General features: G+C 35.0%; 1 protein-coding gene across 1 annotated transcript; it reads right to left on the minus strand.

Moving 5' to 3' along the window:
* Positions 1 to 96: 96 nt before the first annotated feature.
* Positions 97 to 15,690, minus strand: LOC120340737 (protein Smaug homolog 2-like). The gene is made up of 14 exons (XM_039409089.2): positions 15,407 to 15,690; positions 13,277 to 13,454; positions 12,443 to 12,612; positions 11,757 to 11,901; positions 11,091 to 11,174; positions 10,183 to 10,362; positions 9,605 to 9,714; positions 8,840 to 8,926; positions 7,991 to 8,192; positions 7,758 to 7,843; positions 7,271 to 7,371; positions 6,764 to 6,908; positions 4,734 to 4,977; positions 97 to 4,196 (listed from the first exon to the last, which is right to left on the minus strand). Exons 1-14 carry the CDS (start codon positions 15,422 to 15,424, stop codon positions 4,171 to 4,173), a joined length of 1,776 nt encoding a protein of 591 aa, XP_039265023.2. The 5' UTR covers positions 15,425 to 15,690; the 3' UTR covers positions 97 to 4,170.
* Positions 15,691 to 16,531: the final 841 nt, after the last annotated feature.

The raw sequence follows: 16,531 nt of genomic DNA on the forward strand, positions 1-16,531 counted from the left end.
GAGTGAAAAAGTTGCATCACGAAGGTTCACAATTGATAATCAACAATCTTTTTCTATACCATTCCAGAACCCACCTATCTACACCGAAAGACCAAGTTTGTGTTAAATGCATTGTATTAATAGTATTGCTAACTCCAATACTTTATAAACATTAAGAAGCTACATGCAAGCAGAGAAGAAAGAAACCAGCTTTCCATAAGGCAGCGAAGCATTTTTCCATTCAAAACAAGCAAATCACATGTAATATTTGCATCAAGCAAATAATATTAGGTTATATCATATATAGAATGTGATAGGTGTTAGTTCAACTAACGGATACGCTACTTGAGTTTCTAGGTTCAATGTTGGGTACTCCCGTAGTGTATGTACCACTGTACCAGATTAGGGTTGGGCCATACTTTTATTCCAATTCGCCTTTTTTTAGTTCTATTACGAGTTCGGGACTGTCAGTGTTAGCCAAGTGAATAGCCCTTTTGCCCATAGGTTTCAGTCCCTTTATACAACTTGATGTAAAGAAGTTACCTCCATATTGGTACACACACTTCTGGAGCGCCCAATATTGAAATATGTGGGATGTGCTCTTAAAACATAGGCCATTGCTATTTGCCATATAGGGTGGGACAAAAATCTCTCAGAGAATTTTAAAAAAATGTTTGTTTGTTTTTTGCTTTACCCTGTAAATAGTAGCAAGCAAAAGAACATTTTGATAAAGTAAACTAACACCCGAATCTAACATTACACCAGAATTTCTAACAGCTTACAGATTCCCTACCTTTTTTTTTGAAACCATACCCTTGTTCTATGAATCATAAACTCCACAGGAAGATATATTAGGTAATCCAGAGTAAATGGTTACAGGAGTTTTTTAGATTTGTTGTGTTTGTGACTACAAAATGCCTAAATGATTAATGCCTATTACTTTAAATTTGAGCCTAAATTTGGCCTATAAAATTATTAAAAATTCCTGTTTGGTTTGAGACGTCCCTAATAAATTTGCGTTATTAGGTACACAGTTGAAGTCCGTTTTCAAAATAGAGGAAAATAAGGCAATCAATATTTTGAAGTATGTCTGTAGCAGCCATATACAATCAATAATATCTTTTTAATATATCTACAATGAAAATAATGTAGTATACAGATAGTACTATGTTAATGACAAAATACATATAAAATAGTTGAAAGTAGCATCACGCGAGTTACACTCAGTCAAACAAAAAGGATATGAAACAAACGCATCAGGAATGAAGTACACTTTGAAACCAAAGACTTGATTTCGAGATTCAAGGCATATAAGTATTAGCGAATTCTTGCTGGTATTGGAACTGAAGTCTGGTTTAAAATTACGACTACAGGAAATTTTCCCTCCAGCTCCCAAATACAAGAAAACCAAATTTTGATAAAAACTGGCAAGGGTAGTTACATAACTTACGTTCTGACAAAAATTTTGACCTCATTCGTTTTAGTTGAAAGTTTGGTACTCCTGTAGTGTGTGTACCAGGTTAGGGTTAGGCCATAATTTCATTCTGATTTCCCTTGTTTAAGTCTTAGTACGAGTTCGTGGCTGTCTGTTTTAGCCAAGTGAATTTCAGTCCCTTCACACAACTTGATGTAAAAAAGTAGGCGAACAAAATTAGTTACCTCCATATTGGTACACACACTTCTGGAGCGGCAAAAGTCTCTCCATTACGCTGATAAAATCTACTCATTATATTAATTAAAAGTGAAATTAGATTGTTTAAAAATTTCCCCACCTAAAACTACAGAGCTGGAGTCATTTTTTTAAAAACTTAACTAAGAGTAGAGTGAATCGATCATTTTATTATGTTATTGGCTAATGTGTTATTAAATGAGAAAAAAAAGTCAATAATTCTGCCTGGTATTTGTTATTATATACTCAGGCTGTACTGTCAGAATTAGAGTGCTTTTATTGATACTGGAGTCCCGAGTTTAAATTTAAAGTAAACTGTCCCTTCGAACAAATATTATTGACTAGTGGTTACCATACAATATTTCTTCAGCTAATTCATAATAATGCTAAAAACGATTTTAAACTATAAAAATGCAGCAGTGATGCTGCGTTGTTCCTCTCAGAGGAACAAATATTAAATACTTTTTTATCAAATGCATGGGATCTTTATGACGATAATGTTTGAAACTGAAAAAATACAATAATAGTAAGATTAGTAGGTTAGGAAAATAAAACAATAATATGAATAACTAATAATATTATAAAAAGTAGATACATCTGATTTAAGCATGGGCCAGATGACAAAATGCAATTTATATCACCTGGCCATGTCTGGGCAAAGCTTGCTCTTTGTATAAATTTCAACCAACATAGGGGTAGCGGCATTTGCAATGTAAACTCTAATATGCGCAATGTAATAGGTAAATTAGCAATTCAGCACCGACCTCTAGGGGTAGGTAGAATTTGAATTTTTGTAAAAAAAAATGTAACAGAAAAAACCCAAAATTTGTCATATTTTCGTTTGAGCCTGTAACATGGCCGCAATTCAATAGAATAGTGTACTTGATAACAAACAATACAAGGCTAGGAATAAAGTATATTATTTAATAAGTGTTCTTAAAATACAAAAGATAATGTAATTTATGCCATCTTTGAAGTCATATTTAGTCCAAGACATAGGCAGGGATGTCCAAAACCGAATAATCTGTATAGAATACATCAATGTTTCAAATGTTTGATTCAAATTCAATTCACTGTTTCAAATGTTTGATTCAATCTGGACATCCCCAAGCTGGCATCTCTAAATATTGCTCTGTTCACTCAATTTTTATCCAAGTCGCTGTACAATGTATCAAATCCAAGGTCTATATACTGCGATAGAAATAAGGGTACTCCCAAAGTGTGGGAACTAAGATGGCGGACACTGGAATGCAGTATGTGTACCAGGTTGGGGTTAAGGCTATAATTTGATTCCAATTTTCATTATATTAGTTCTATTAAGAGTTCGGGACTAGCGAAGTGACTCCCGTAGTATTTGTACCTGAAATTATGGCTTGTTCTGGTGTCCGCCATCTTGGTTCACATACTATGGAAGTACCGAAATAAGTATGGTTTACAAAGCTTATATGGTGTGATTAGATTTACAAGTGTACAAGTAGAAATGTCTCAAAAATGTTTTACTGGAAAAAAATTATTTAACAATGATACGCTATTTGAAAAATGATCGAATGAACTTGTACATAGATGTACATACTGACTTGTACATAGATTATATTTTATGCTGGCAATTGAACAAAATTATTTTGAATCTACAACTGTAGCCCAGATTATTATCAGAGACCTAGTTAGTATTCTAGGGCTATAAAGTCAGAGTTGGGAACATTTCTGAAAATGCTAGAGTTGAATTTCCATACTTGTAAGAGTCAAAATTTTGAATTTGTCAGTGTCAGAATTTAGAGCTATACCTCCAAATCAGAATTTATGAAGAAAAAAAAACCTAAAAGCATTAAGGTGGCTTAGTATTCTCAACTGAGATTCAAAAAAGGTTTCATATGCCAAAGTTTTGTTTTATCTGAGATGGGTTGAATTTTTTTCCAACCTGAGCAGGCGCAGCCGGGTTCAAATTTTTCTACCCTGATTCTACAGCCCTAGTGGTCAAAGAGCCGAAAATTTTCTACTGATGACAAATTAGAATTGTATGCCTAAAACAGATCTCTTTCATCTAGCTTTTGTAACTGATTTGGCTGATTTATTCTACATTTATTACACAGGGTGTCCATTAAGTCCCTTTACAATTTCAATTTTGTTATGAAGTCAGTTCTCAATATATCTTAACCAGGTTTAGTTGTTTTTTAATCAGGAATTGTTTAAGTATTTTTACTTCATTTAATAAATCTGTGAAGGCCAAAACATAATACGGTATCAATAAATTCCCTTCGTAATTTTAAATAATTTTAAGACTTTATGGACACTCTATTCAACAAGACAAGTTTAAGAAGGTTAAAATTCTGATATGGCGTACTTAAATACCAGCTTATTTTCAGTTCAAGATGATAAAAAAGTGAATGAATATAAAAAAAATACAATAATAAGAAACATGATATGAAGTTGAAAATACTGTTATAAAAATACAGTACTTATTTTTGGCAAAAATAAGGCAAAAAAAGGTATACAATAATTTCAAACCAATCGCATTCCGTTCTTCATAGGGTTGATATACGGTCAGCATCTGAAACAAGAAAGCAATGCTTATTAAATATATGAACACAAGTCGGGCGTGCCTCAACTAGCCGCAGAGTTTGCTGAAAAGATTGACGTAGAATTGTGACAGAATAAGTGTTCCCATAGGTCATAAAAAGTGTTTTCATCAATTAAAATGAAAGAGCCAAATTTGAGTTGAAATATCGGCCCATTGGGATAAAATTTAAAAAAAAATTAAGTAATAGCTAATAGAGGCTTCAATGTTCAAGTACTAAAAATTTGAAATCGATCAGTCCATGAGTTGCGAAGAAAGATATTTTTTCATAAAAAGATAAAAGGATATGTAAGATGGTAGAAAGAGAATGGCGCTATATTTGAGAGCATAATCATTGTCCACGTGTTGCTTAAAAAAAACAATTGAATCGTGTCAAAATCAGTTCATCCATTCAATATTTGGGAGTTTAATTTATTCACTCATTTAAGAGTTTAACAGGATTTGATTAAGAATTTCTCAGATTTTTTAGAGTCCCATACTTCTTTACTTCAAAAAACTCATAATTATCACCTGACAATGCATGTTCCGCCACACTAAGGCTTAACGAATCAAGTCTTTTGCTGATGTCTGTGTCACCTGGGCCCCCTGTAAGACCTTGCAGATTTCCAATATCTGATGGGTGAGAAACTGGGTACGCTGCAGGTCGCTGAACAAGACTTGGGTCCAGAGATGCAGTTTTTCTAGCAGCTTCGATTGGAGGTTGGACGGTGTGAGGGGTGGGGTGAGTGTTTGATCCATAACCGTACCATGTAGGCTGAAAAATAAAACAATCATTTAATGTATGGAAGATCATAATGAAGTAAGGTCCATGCAACATCACAATCTATAAAGCAGGGGTCACCAAACTTTTTTGACCGCGGGCCGGGTATGACTCAAATTGTGTTGAAACGGGCCGGATGAATATTTTTGTCAATGCAATACAATAAACTCACAAATGTTGGGAATATCGCATAATATAGATCGAGAACATCCTAGGAGTTTAGCTGTTATCAAAACGTTGCTGTCATGAATTAGAAATGTTACAAAATCCGCGACAAAAATGTACGCATCACGTCTGCTAAGTACCGTTACGCCGTGTTGAAATATCGCTCATAAAAACGACTGCCTGCTGTAGCTTGGAATTCTATGAAATTTTGACCTAATTTAGATAAAATAAACAACTATTATCTGGTATTTGAATTTCATGCGCATAAATTTCCCAACATTCGACGCTTTTAAAAATTACGCTCCAGTTATACGTAGTGCAAATTATTGATATTGTCTATGGACACCAATAAAATTTATATGGACGTGTGTATTTCTTGTCTAACTTGATACGTACCAATTTTTATGAAGTTCGTACAATCAGAACATCGTTAATTATTACCCACAATGAACCACTGTCAAACTATCATGCACAACTCCAGCGTTTATTTGCGACGATCTTTCGACGGTGTCAATGACCGTTGCCAGAATAAAATCCTGAAATTATCTCAATATACCATAGATGTGACGCACATCGAAAGATTAGTGATTGATATGTGTTATTTTTCCATATTTAGTACAGTTCTTATCAAAAAAGTAATACAATCATTATGTGGTTATGGGCCGTAGTTTGGTGACCCCTGCTATAAAGCATCCTCACTCTAAACGAGGCTCTATAAAAGCAGTTAACCTACTGACTGCGTATGGAGTTCCTGTTTTCGCTTCAGCAATGCCAACTGCAGACACATAGCTGAGCCCCACAAAAATATTGATTTTTCCATGTATACAACAAATTAAAAAATTCCCACAATAAGGGATCATTACGTCACAATATAATGTTGTAGATAAAGCGTTATATAGCTTAGCCTTACAGTCAAAAAGGCACCAGTTTGGCTTTATTTACCCAATTTATCACACACTGGGTATGGTGGTGGCTGGTGGGTATGGCGGTTCAACTTGCGTTTGCAACTTAGTCAGATCCAAGAACTTATCTCTAATTATTAAAGGTATTTCAAGAATAAAAAAAAACGATGCTATTTAGAAAACGATGTACCTATCAAAAAATTCATATAACTTTTCTTTGAACTTTAAACCACTTTTTATGATTTACCAAAGTAAAATCTAGCAATAACTACAATTTCACCGATACCGGATCGATTCGGACAATTTTGAATCAAAATTATTGGCACAAAACAATTCTAATGAGAGCCAGGGTCGAAACTTAGAATCCAGATTTTTGATGGTGATAATTGAATTCAAAGCTGGGGTCCTTTTTTGATTGGCTTATGGTTTTGAGTGAGTCGTATGTAAATTTTTCCCGGCGCTCCAAAAGTGTGTGTATCAATATGGAGGTACCTAATTTTGTTTGCCTACTTTTCATCAAATTGTGTAAAAAGACTGGAACCTATGGGAAGGAGGTATATTCACATGGCTATCACAGACAGTCCCTGAACTCGTATTAGAACTAAAATAAGGAAAATTGGAATAAAAATATGGCCTAACCCTAACCTGCTACACGTACTACTACCTTTTTCCCGTACTCCCCATCTCAGGGTAAAACACAAGCCTAAGCCTACCTTTAATACTTGAGCAGGAAACATAGAAAGTTGATTTGAAGATCGCATTGCTGGTGATGCAGCTGGACTTATCACTCCAGCTCCAAATGACGGCAGACTCCGCCCACTCACTCTCTTGTTGGGATAGTTTGCACCAACAGCACTTCTAAGAAAATATGGAGGCAAACAGTTAGAAATTTGAATGCAAATCGTGGAACAATATTGAAGAATGATACTGATTACTGAACATTTGAGCATTCTATTTATGAGGTTTTTTTTTTCGTTAAGCTCCGGCCTAGAATTGCTGTGGTTATGGGACTCAACTTGTCAATTTGATTTAAAGCATCTGAAAAATCAGATAACAGATTTTGGTGTACGTCTCATAGGTTACTGCTGTACTGCATTATCTATTGGACCCACATGTTCATATATTTGAGCATTTCTTTCTTGGCAATTTCTCTCTTCTTGGCAATATGCACTAAGAGCATTTTTAAAAACGATGTATAAACAAAAAAGAATTTGATATACCTTTGTGAGGACATCTGTTGATTTCTAGGTAACGAACGATAAATTTTATTAATTTGCCATTTCCAACTCTGTAGTCTCTTCTTCTGTTGCGATGTGAAAGCCTACATATAAAATAATTCAATAACATTATTTTTTTTTGTAATGGAATAATAGGCTACACTTCAACAAAATGTGAAGAGTAACATTGGGATGTACAACGAATTAAGTTGAAGAAAAATCTGAAATCGACAGTAATAGAAAAGAATGTTTTGAATTGATTTTTCATTTTATACACATTTTCCACTCCAAACAAGGCTTTGTCCAAGAAGCCACTGCTTTTGACGGAACTTAAAATTTTGCAGCCAGGCATCCTGATTGTAAATTCACCATTTTTGGACAAAATTTGTTTTTCCAGTATTGAAATCATGATTTATTTGTGTAATAAATCACGCTGGATGAATAGATAATGATATAATAAATATAATAAAAGAATGTTTGATAAACTTACCGTGTGATGCATACATTTCTCTAGCAGTTGTAAGTAAAGGGTTATATTGTCCTTGTCAGGTTTTGAGATCAGAAGTTGGGTGCAGGCTGAAAAAAGAATTACAGTATTCAGTCAAGAAATAACACTTAATACTCAACATATTGCTTTTGAACTACACCAGACCGCTCAGTACCGTATATTTGAAAAACACAACATATGAAAATAGAACACAGATACAAAGTAACACAAATCACCTTTTCCAAGAACTTTTGTAAATTGTCCGGGAATATCGCCAGGCAATATTTCAGATTGTCCAGGTGATGGCGTCGGTAAGTTTTGTGCTTGAGCAGGAGTAGGGTCTTCAGTGGGCGGAGATTCAAAGCGAATAATTGGAGTGTAGATCATTGATTTGAGTTCGTTTAATGCACTTCGCAATGAACCACCTCTCGGAATCTCCTAAATAAAGGAATAAATATTAAAATGCCTTTTACTGAGCATCAACTTCCTCGTTTATTTCTGTAACATTGGCTAATCAGTCATAAGTTAACGTGATGTAACAATTAAAATTTCAACGGATTTTTGACCAAGGCTCATAGTGAAAATCTGCTCATTTTTGCAATTTTGCATGTTATTTGTAAGTTTTCAGTTGTATTTCATAAAATTAGGTAAAATCAGATAACTTGATGGTTGTTTCGTTTTTCAAAGAGTCTTAGTTTTGTTGCGAAAAAGCTGTGATAGACTAGACAGAGATTAGGTAACAGTCCTTTTAAATCACACGTTGGTGAACATGTAAACTAGTGGTGCCCAAAATTGATCGGCCGAGGGCCAAAATTAGTGGTGGGAGGATATTCGTGGGCTGGGAGAGGAGAGCGCCCACAGGGGGCAATACCGGCACTGTTACGTATCATTAGAATACCAATACAATTGAATTGTTACGAATATACACATACACATAACTGTGTGATAATGACATAACAATTGGCGGCATGTAGAACGTAAAATAGTAAAATCAAAGTGTTAAACTATTTCACTTAGGCAGGCCGTGTTCTGGGAACCACTGATGTAAACCAACTGCGATGACTATCAGTGATACTTCAACTTACTTTTTCCAGTCCTTGTAATTTTTCAAATCTCTCATGAAGTCTTTTGACATTCAATAGAATTTTATCCCGCGCACCTTTTGTTACATTCTGAACAGGAGAAATTTTTATCAAAACATGAAGTAGAATTTAAATTTTGACATTTTTTTATTGATATCGTGGTCTGAGTCGTATTTTAAAATCCCAAATACCAGATACTAAGGCGAAAGTAATATAACAGATAATAAAAACAAACAAACAAACAGCTCTCTGCAATCTCTATACAAACTAGTCAAAATCCAAACTAGGGCAGACAAGAGTTCATCTACAAATATTATTATTTTCATTTAGCTTCACACCACCGCTCAAAAAAGTTTTATGGAGGGCCGCGGTTTAAAGTTTATGATGTGAATTTTCCAGACTTCAGGGAACTTATATACTGTAATAAAGCAAATTTGTTTCAACCATCTTGAAGTTTAGTTTTTGAAACACACAGATGAATACTTTCAATGGTAGTCTTGCAGTGTGTGTACCAGGTTAGGGTTAAGCCATAATTTTATTCCGATTTTCCTTATTTTAGTCTTATTACAAGCTCGGGGACTGTACGAGTTGGCCAAGTGAATATACCGTCTGTCCATAGGTATCAGTCCCTTTACCCAACTTGATGTAAAGTAAGCGAACAAAATTAGTTACCTCCATATTGGTAGTTGGTACACATACTTTTGGAACTATCAATACTATCAATATTTAACAGCTTGAAAACTTTAAAATAAGAGAACAGTAACCAACCTTTTTAGAAAGAGTATGTTCATTCAATTGCATCATTTCGTCGTATTTCATGCTGGCAAATAGGTCGTTATATTTGTGAAGTCGAAGTGATTTTAGCCATGATATGAAGTCTGAACAAGAAAGCATAAAAGGATTTTCCTCGAAATGATTGATAAAATTTAAAAGTTGCACATACCTAAATTGCCTACCGTTATATATGCAAATGCAATGCATTTGGTAAATATGAACAATGAATACGCTTTTACAATGGGATGTAGGATATCGCTAGAAGATTGCACCAATGTAAGCAAGGCAAAATCGATGTTTCTCCAACTCTTGACCCTTGACCCTCGAAAATCATCCCTATACCTCACTATTACAAAATTGTTAATGCTTATTCTGAAAGCATTTTTGCAATTGGGCACGTGCACAAATTTATGGTTCATCTTCGAAATCATCATTTTGCCCAAAATAATAAAGCAACTGTTGATGAAAATTACTGGCAGCTAATAATAAAAACATAGTCTATCTTGTTTTTGGATGTTTTTTAAATTAATGGAACCGAATTAAAACTTTGACAAACAAAAACCTCAACCTACCATATTCAGCAGCATTTGTGTCTTCCGAAGTTGATTTGTTTGTGTCAGTGTGTTGGTGTGTCTCAATGTCTTCAGTTCGTCTGTGTCCAGGTGACAATGAATTTGTCTGGTTTGTTTCAGACTTAAAACCATTGTTGTCTGAAGCTTGCCATGATGTAGGACTGGTTAATAAAGGAGCGGCTGTACAAAAAGTGAGATGAAAAATATTTGATACAGCAAATTTTTAATTTTTTTGACTCTGAACAAGGCTCTGTAGAAGTAGTGACTCATGAGTAATAAAGCACTACTATTTCATGGAGGTCTGGAATCCTTCGGATTTGCAATTGGCTAACTAGTGGTCCTGGTGCAGCAGTGAGCATTGGATTCGAAACAAGTTTTGTAACCACCGTGCCTGCCGGTACTCCTATAGTGTGTGTACCCGGTTAGGGTTAGGCCATAATTTTATTCCGATTTTCCTTATTTAGTTCGGGGACTGTCTGTGTTAGTCAAGTGAATATACCCCCGGCCCATATGTTTCAGTTCCTTTACACAACTTAATGTAAATTGGGCGAACAAAATTAGTTACCTTCATATTGGTAAACATACTTCTGGAGCGCCTGCCAGTTTAGTTGAATCTTCTCAGTGAAGAGAAGACTTCACTATTCGTGGAATGGGCAGACTGATTCAATAGGTTTAAAGCCTATCTATTGACATCATTAGGGCAGTTTGATATTTATAACTATATGCGAGAGGGCAGCTGGACATCTCGCCACTGCAGGGCGGTTCATATAACCATGGTACAGAACCCATGCATCTGAAACATATACCCAATCCCCATACTCGACATGGAATGCTAACCGGTGTGTTTGGCTTTCCATTTCCATAGGATAATTATGAAAATCTTATCCTATAAATATGTAAATACTTACGCGTGGTATCTGAAGGTCCCAACAAAGCAGGATCATCTTTCCATAATCGGTTGTGATTGACGTCATTTGCATTCTGAGAATCTTCTGAAATGTAATAACCAAAATATAGTAAGGATTCTGATGAATTACCAAGAATAAAGGACAAACGACTTTTAATTGAGACCCACTGTTCACTCATCATTGGCACACCCCCTCATTGTAAATTTGCTGGTACTCCCGTAGTATGTGAACCAAGATAGGGTTAGGCCATAATTTCAAGTACAGATACTACGAGAGTCACTCGGTTAACCCCCGAACTCGTAATAGAACTAAAATTGGAATAAAATTATGGCCTAACCCTAACCTGGTACACATACTATGTTCCGGTGTTCGCCATCTTGGTTCACATACTACGGGAGTACCAATTTGCCTACAATTTCAGTGAGAACCAATAAGTCAAAAATTAAAGAGGAATGCTATTTTTTGTAAAATTTTTACGAACTTGGGCACTTGGAGGATAATTGTTTCTAGTAAATCAATGAGAATAAGGGACAAACGACTTTTAATTGAGACCCACTGTTCCTTCATTATTGGTGGGTCCTCCCATTGTAAGTTTGCGTACAATTTCAGTGAGAAGCAATAAGTCGAAAATTCAGAAGAACACTAGTTTTTTTGAAAAATTCTCACCAAGTTGGGCATTAGGAGGATAATTGTTTTCCGGTACAACGTTTGGTATTCTGTCGTCTAAATGTTCCATCCATGACGTTAACGACGATCTCTCATCGTTATCAAATGCGGGATGAATCAGTGAATATGATAGAAGTTGTCGTGACTAAAAATATACAAAATGATAAAAAGACTAATCAAAAACTTCTTTTTTTAAGAATAAATACATTGGAAGCAAAAATATAAGATAAAATAATTTATGTCATCACATGTGTTTCTCGGGACCAAATACTCATCCTTCTTCTATACTTTTGTGCATGTAGAACTATTGTATATAATGTAGGAATGCTATATCATGAATGAAGATAACTTTTCCAAGTGATTCAAGAATCTTATTGCCCACTGATATGAATATATTTCTGTAACACATTTCCAGTTCCCATAGAAATTCTTATTCAATTCGTTGAAGTTGTGTCACTGAGAAAGTGCTTGTTCTTTTGCAGAAGTACAGACTTCAACTAATTGAAATGTTCTTGAAATAAGCATAAAATTTTCCAATATTGAAGTTTAATTAGAATATAATAGTTGAGGTAGATCTTAGGTGAAACATACACTTTGGTAGAGATGGTGAAAATGAGGGTTGGACTCCCAAAAGTGGTATAGACTTGACAATAAGGCTGATATAAAAATTACTAGCTGTTTGTTACCTCTTGAAGATATTTTGAACTTTCAACGGCAAATGCAAGAACTCTGGGTAATAAATCAAGGTATCTGGTTTTAGCATCATTGTTTCCTGGTCGTAATAGTGGTAAATGACTCAATAATATTTTAATAACTTTTTCTTGCTGTGGTTCATTAATAAGACGTCCGATGAAACCTATAATGAAAATGAATATGAAACCGGTGGAAAAACAATTAGGCCACCTTGCCCAGAACAGGAATGTTCAAAACGAATGGGATATTTAAATATAATTGCCCGAGCACTGAGCAGCTGTAGGCAGGGAGAAGATGGGCCTACTTCATGTCCTACATTAATTTCTTGGACTGTGAAGTTTAGCATGTATTATAGATACAAGAGTAATAGCTGGGAGTGGGATTGTATTTTCATATTCTCAGGAGTCGGGAATTTGAAATAATACTTTTAATGGTGATAATCAAGTCAAATTTTTTTGTGACAGAAACCCAAAATGTATTGAGCATTCTTGACAGACAATTAAGTGAGGCTTACTGCACAAAAATCATATCAAAGTTCTAAAGTCATCAAAATTATTCCAAAATCAGAAATAAATAAAACAGTCTTTAGTGGTCACTCAGAACTCAGAAGTCAGTCTCCTGTATTTCTGAGTGAAGTCTACTATATTTCTGAGTGAATACCTTGCATAGAGCAAATCGTTGTATAAGAAAATACATCCCAAAGAGAGTAAAATAACATCGATAGATTCATTGAAGGTTGGTTGAAAATAATGTGACAACGATATCAGATGGCTTTTTATGAATTGTCAAATTCGCCACAAAATAAAAATTATCAATATTTGCCTTACCAGCATCATTTGCCTCTTTTTCCACAGGAATCAGTTCCAAACAATCTTTTAGTCCATGTTCAAGACATCTCGCAAGAAATTTAGCTTGTCTCTTCTGTACTCGTTTCAATAATGAAAACAGAGCAACAGTCTGCTCGCATTCATTCCAATTTTTGAACCAGGTTGAAAGAATGCTCACCTAACAAAAAAAATATCAACATTGAACCATTATAGTGATAGTTGATCAGTACAAGTCAAATTAAAATCTTGGAAACAAAACCCAATGGCCGCCATCTCACCTTAGGTGGTATGTAATGGGTAGGCAATGCTGAAATGAAAATATTCAGATTGACACCTAAATACTGAAATGATTCAATCTACATTCAGTACGACACAGTTCTCCGATTCCAAGAATAGTCCCCACATTAGAAGACATCAATTATACCAGGTAGAATAATAACAGATAGTCTGGGCCTCCATATCGAATCAAATCAGCACTGCGTAATAAACCAAAAGGAGGCACAATCTAGAATCGTCCCCATTGGATACCTCAGCAAAATATTATCCAATTGACTTCCTTTTTTTTTAGAAAATAATGCAATTTTGGACATGTGACGGCCGATGCATGTCACGATTAATTTAAATTATTATTGAAACAAGTATGGTGCAATTTGCCATCATGCGAGACTCCCTCGTCTCAGAGACAAATCAAGTGTTGGTTTCCAACTGTCGGGACATCTTTGAAATGTGCCCTACTGACATTAACCTTGTATAAATACTTATTACTCGCTGTAAGCAGGGTTGTCCAAAACGTGCGCCTCATACTGTTGCCAGTTGACATTGATTTCATTCACGTCGTAAAATTTAAAATCATTTAAAACCGCATTTGTTACAACACCTAATATATTAGTCAAAATTATTAGGAAATATAGTTTATATAGTTTTTTGGGCAATCGATTTTGATAAGGATAGTTAGAAGTCGGCACTTGAAATAAAATCGGTACTTTAATTGTTTGTGATATTCTGTTGCACGATTGGCATTGCCGCTATTACCCTGCAAGGCTTCTAATTTACACATTGATTTCCTTCACGTCGAACAATTTAAAATCATGTAAAACCGCAATTGTTACAACACCCAATAAATTAGTCAGAATTATTAGGAAATATAGTTTATACTTTATTTCGCTTTTTGGCAACCGATTTTGATAATGATAGTTAGAAGTATCGACTTTTTACTAGGATGATTTTCTGTTGCGTAAAATATTTAGATAAAGGGCAATTAAAATGCCTTGCCATATTAATTTAATTCTGTTTAACATAACCCGTGATTGCGTCAACTTACGAAAAAATAAAAGCATTGCTATCGTATATTAAAATATCACGGCAATCTGTGGACATAAAATGGGTGGAAACTACCCATTATAATTCATTTTTGATTCAAGTTTTGTACCTGAAATATGAAAAGCAATACTACAATATCAGGCAATCTGCAGACATAAAATGTCAGGTGAATCGGCAGGTTGTAGATAAACGTTAACGTATTCCATTGTTTATTGTATGCAATTGATTATGCTTTTTATTTGAATTTATTTTTGAATGTATTCGAAATTTCATATTCGAAAATAATAATTTCGAATGTATTCGAAGAAGTGAACTATTCGGTATTGGCCATCCCTGGCTGTAGGTAATTGTACCGAACGGTAAAACTTAGACGGCCATAAACGATTGTATTGTTACAACTCAATTGTATTGTTACTACTCAATCATTTACTGATTAATATTTAATATTTTTAATATTTTTGTAGTGTAACAGACTAAACACTCTTTCTTGACCAGATCCCAAAGCCCCAACGTTAATGAGTTGGTTGATGTGCACCTTGATGCTTCAAAATATACCTACAATATCGATGAATCCAATTAAAAAACTGATATTAAAAAATGGCATAATGGCATAAAGCACAGGGCAATGTTTACTGGTTCATGTTCATCATTTTTTTTAATTCCTGAAATCAGAAATTAGTTTATTCTGTTCCATCTGTCTGTCTGTTAATCGTCATTTCTAGCAACACAATTATTTTTAATTTTAAAATTATATAGGCCTAGGTGAACATATTCATAACAGAACAGTGAGAAATACGAAATACTGCTTACCTGGTCGCTGAACAACATTTCTCTTCTTTGCTGAAGTTAATCCATTTATTTTATTCCAGGCGGTAGAAACACTGTCTTCAGCAGGTTTTACGCTCTTTCAGTCTCGCAACTAGCCTAATAAGAATGAATAGACTTGAACAACTGTCAGTCTTGTAGTGTCTGATACATAGTATAAATCAGAATATGTTCATATTTTACACTCTCTGACTCTATATGCCGAGTTTATATAAAATTACAGAATTAGAGAACACGGCGAAGACAGGTAAAGCAGTGAGCTAAAGAGACGAAACCTTACAAATATTCTCAACAAAGTTTAACGACGGTAAACACACTAGAGGGCGCAAATACGCAAACCATCTGGTATCAGAGGTATAAAATCGGATTAGGTTGCGATCATTTTATTCATCCAAGGGGGAGCTGAAAACCGATAAGACGGCTTAATCATACGGTAAACCAGTAACTCTCTACTAATTGCTAGTCCACGTCGGGTATGGAGGTAGTTTATCAGTAATTTGTTCCAGATGCATGAACGGTTTCAGACGGCGGAGGAAGTCGCATTCGACCAGAGGTGTTGTGTAATTATATGAACACATTGCTAAACTGGGAGATGAACACAACATTGGCATGCTTGGGCGTGTCAAACTTTCTGCTGTCAGGGGCGAGTTTCTAATAATGATGCCCCCCATACCTAACTACAAACAGAATTTGGGAACTAACTGTATTATTTTTTATTTAAATCATCACACAGAGGAACGAACTCGCCCCTATAACGTGATGCCCGGGGAAGCTGCCCCATTGGCCCCTCTCTAGACACACCCCAGCTAGTATTGGCAGTGTTTACGTTTACCCTGATCATGAGCCCATGCGATTCTTGTAAACTCGAAAAATTGCGAGGTAAAAATCAGCCTACTCGTCAAAATACAAAAAAGATATTTTAAATCTAAACGATTCATGCATCATTTCAATAGTTCTTTTCCAGCGTTAACTGCATTCAGTCATCACATATGGTAGATTAAATATACCAAAGTGTAGTTTTGATTAACCGTACCACGGATGTCCCACATTGTCTGACGTTGAAGCGCTGACCCTGGTGAAACTCAACAGAAATGGCTGTTATCTAAATCC

Source organism: Styela clava, chromosome 1 (assembly GCF_964204865.1).
Source record: "Styela clava chromosome 1, kaStyClav1.hap1.2, whole genome shotgun sequence".
NCBI classification, from domain to species: Eukaryota; Metazoa; Chordata; class Ascidiacea; order Stolidobranchia; family Styelidae; genus Styela; species Styela clava.

Coding starts and splice junctions, on each gene's coding strand:
- LOC120340737 (XM_039409089.2), bottom strand. Junction 12,613..13,276: donor AAAAGAGGCAAATGATGCTG/GTAAGGCAAATA, acceptor TTTTCATTATAG/GTTTCATCGGACGTCTTATT. Junction 11,175..11,756: donor TCCTCCTAATGCCCAACTTG/GTGAGAATTTTT, acceptor ATTACATTTCAG/AAGATTCTCAGAATGCAAAT.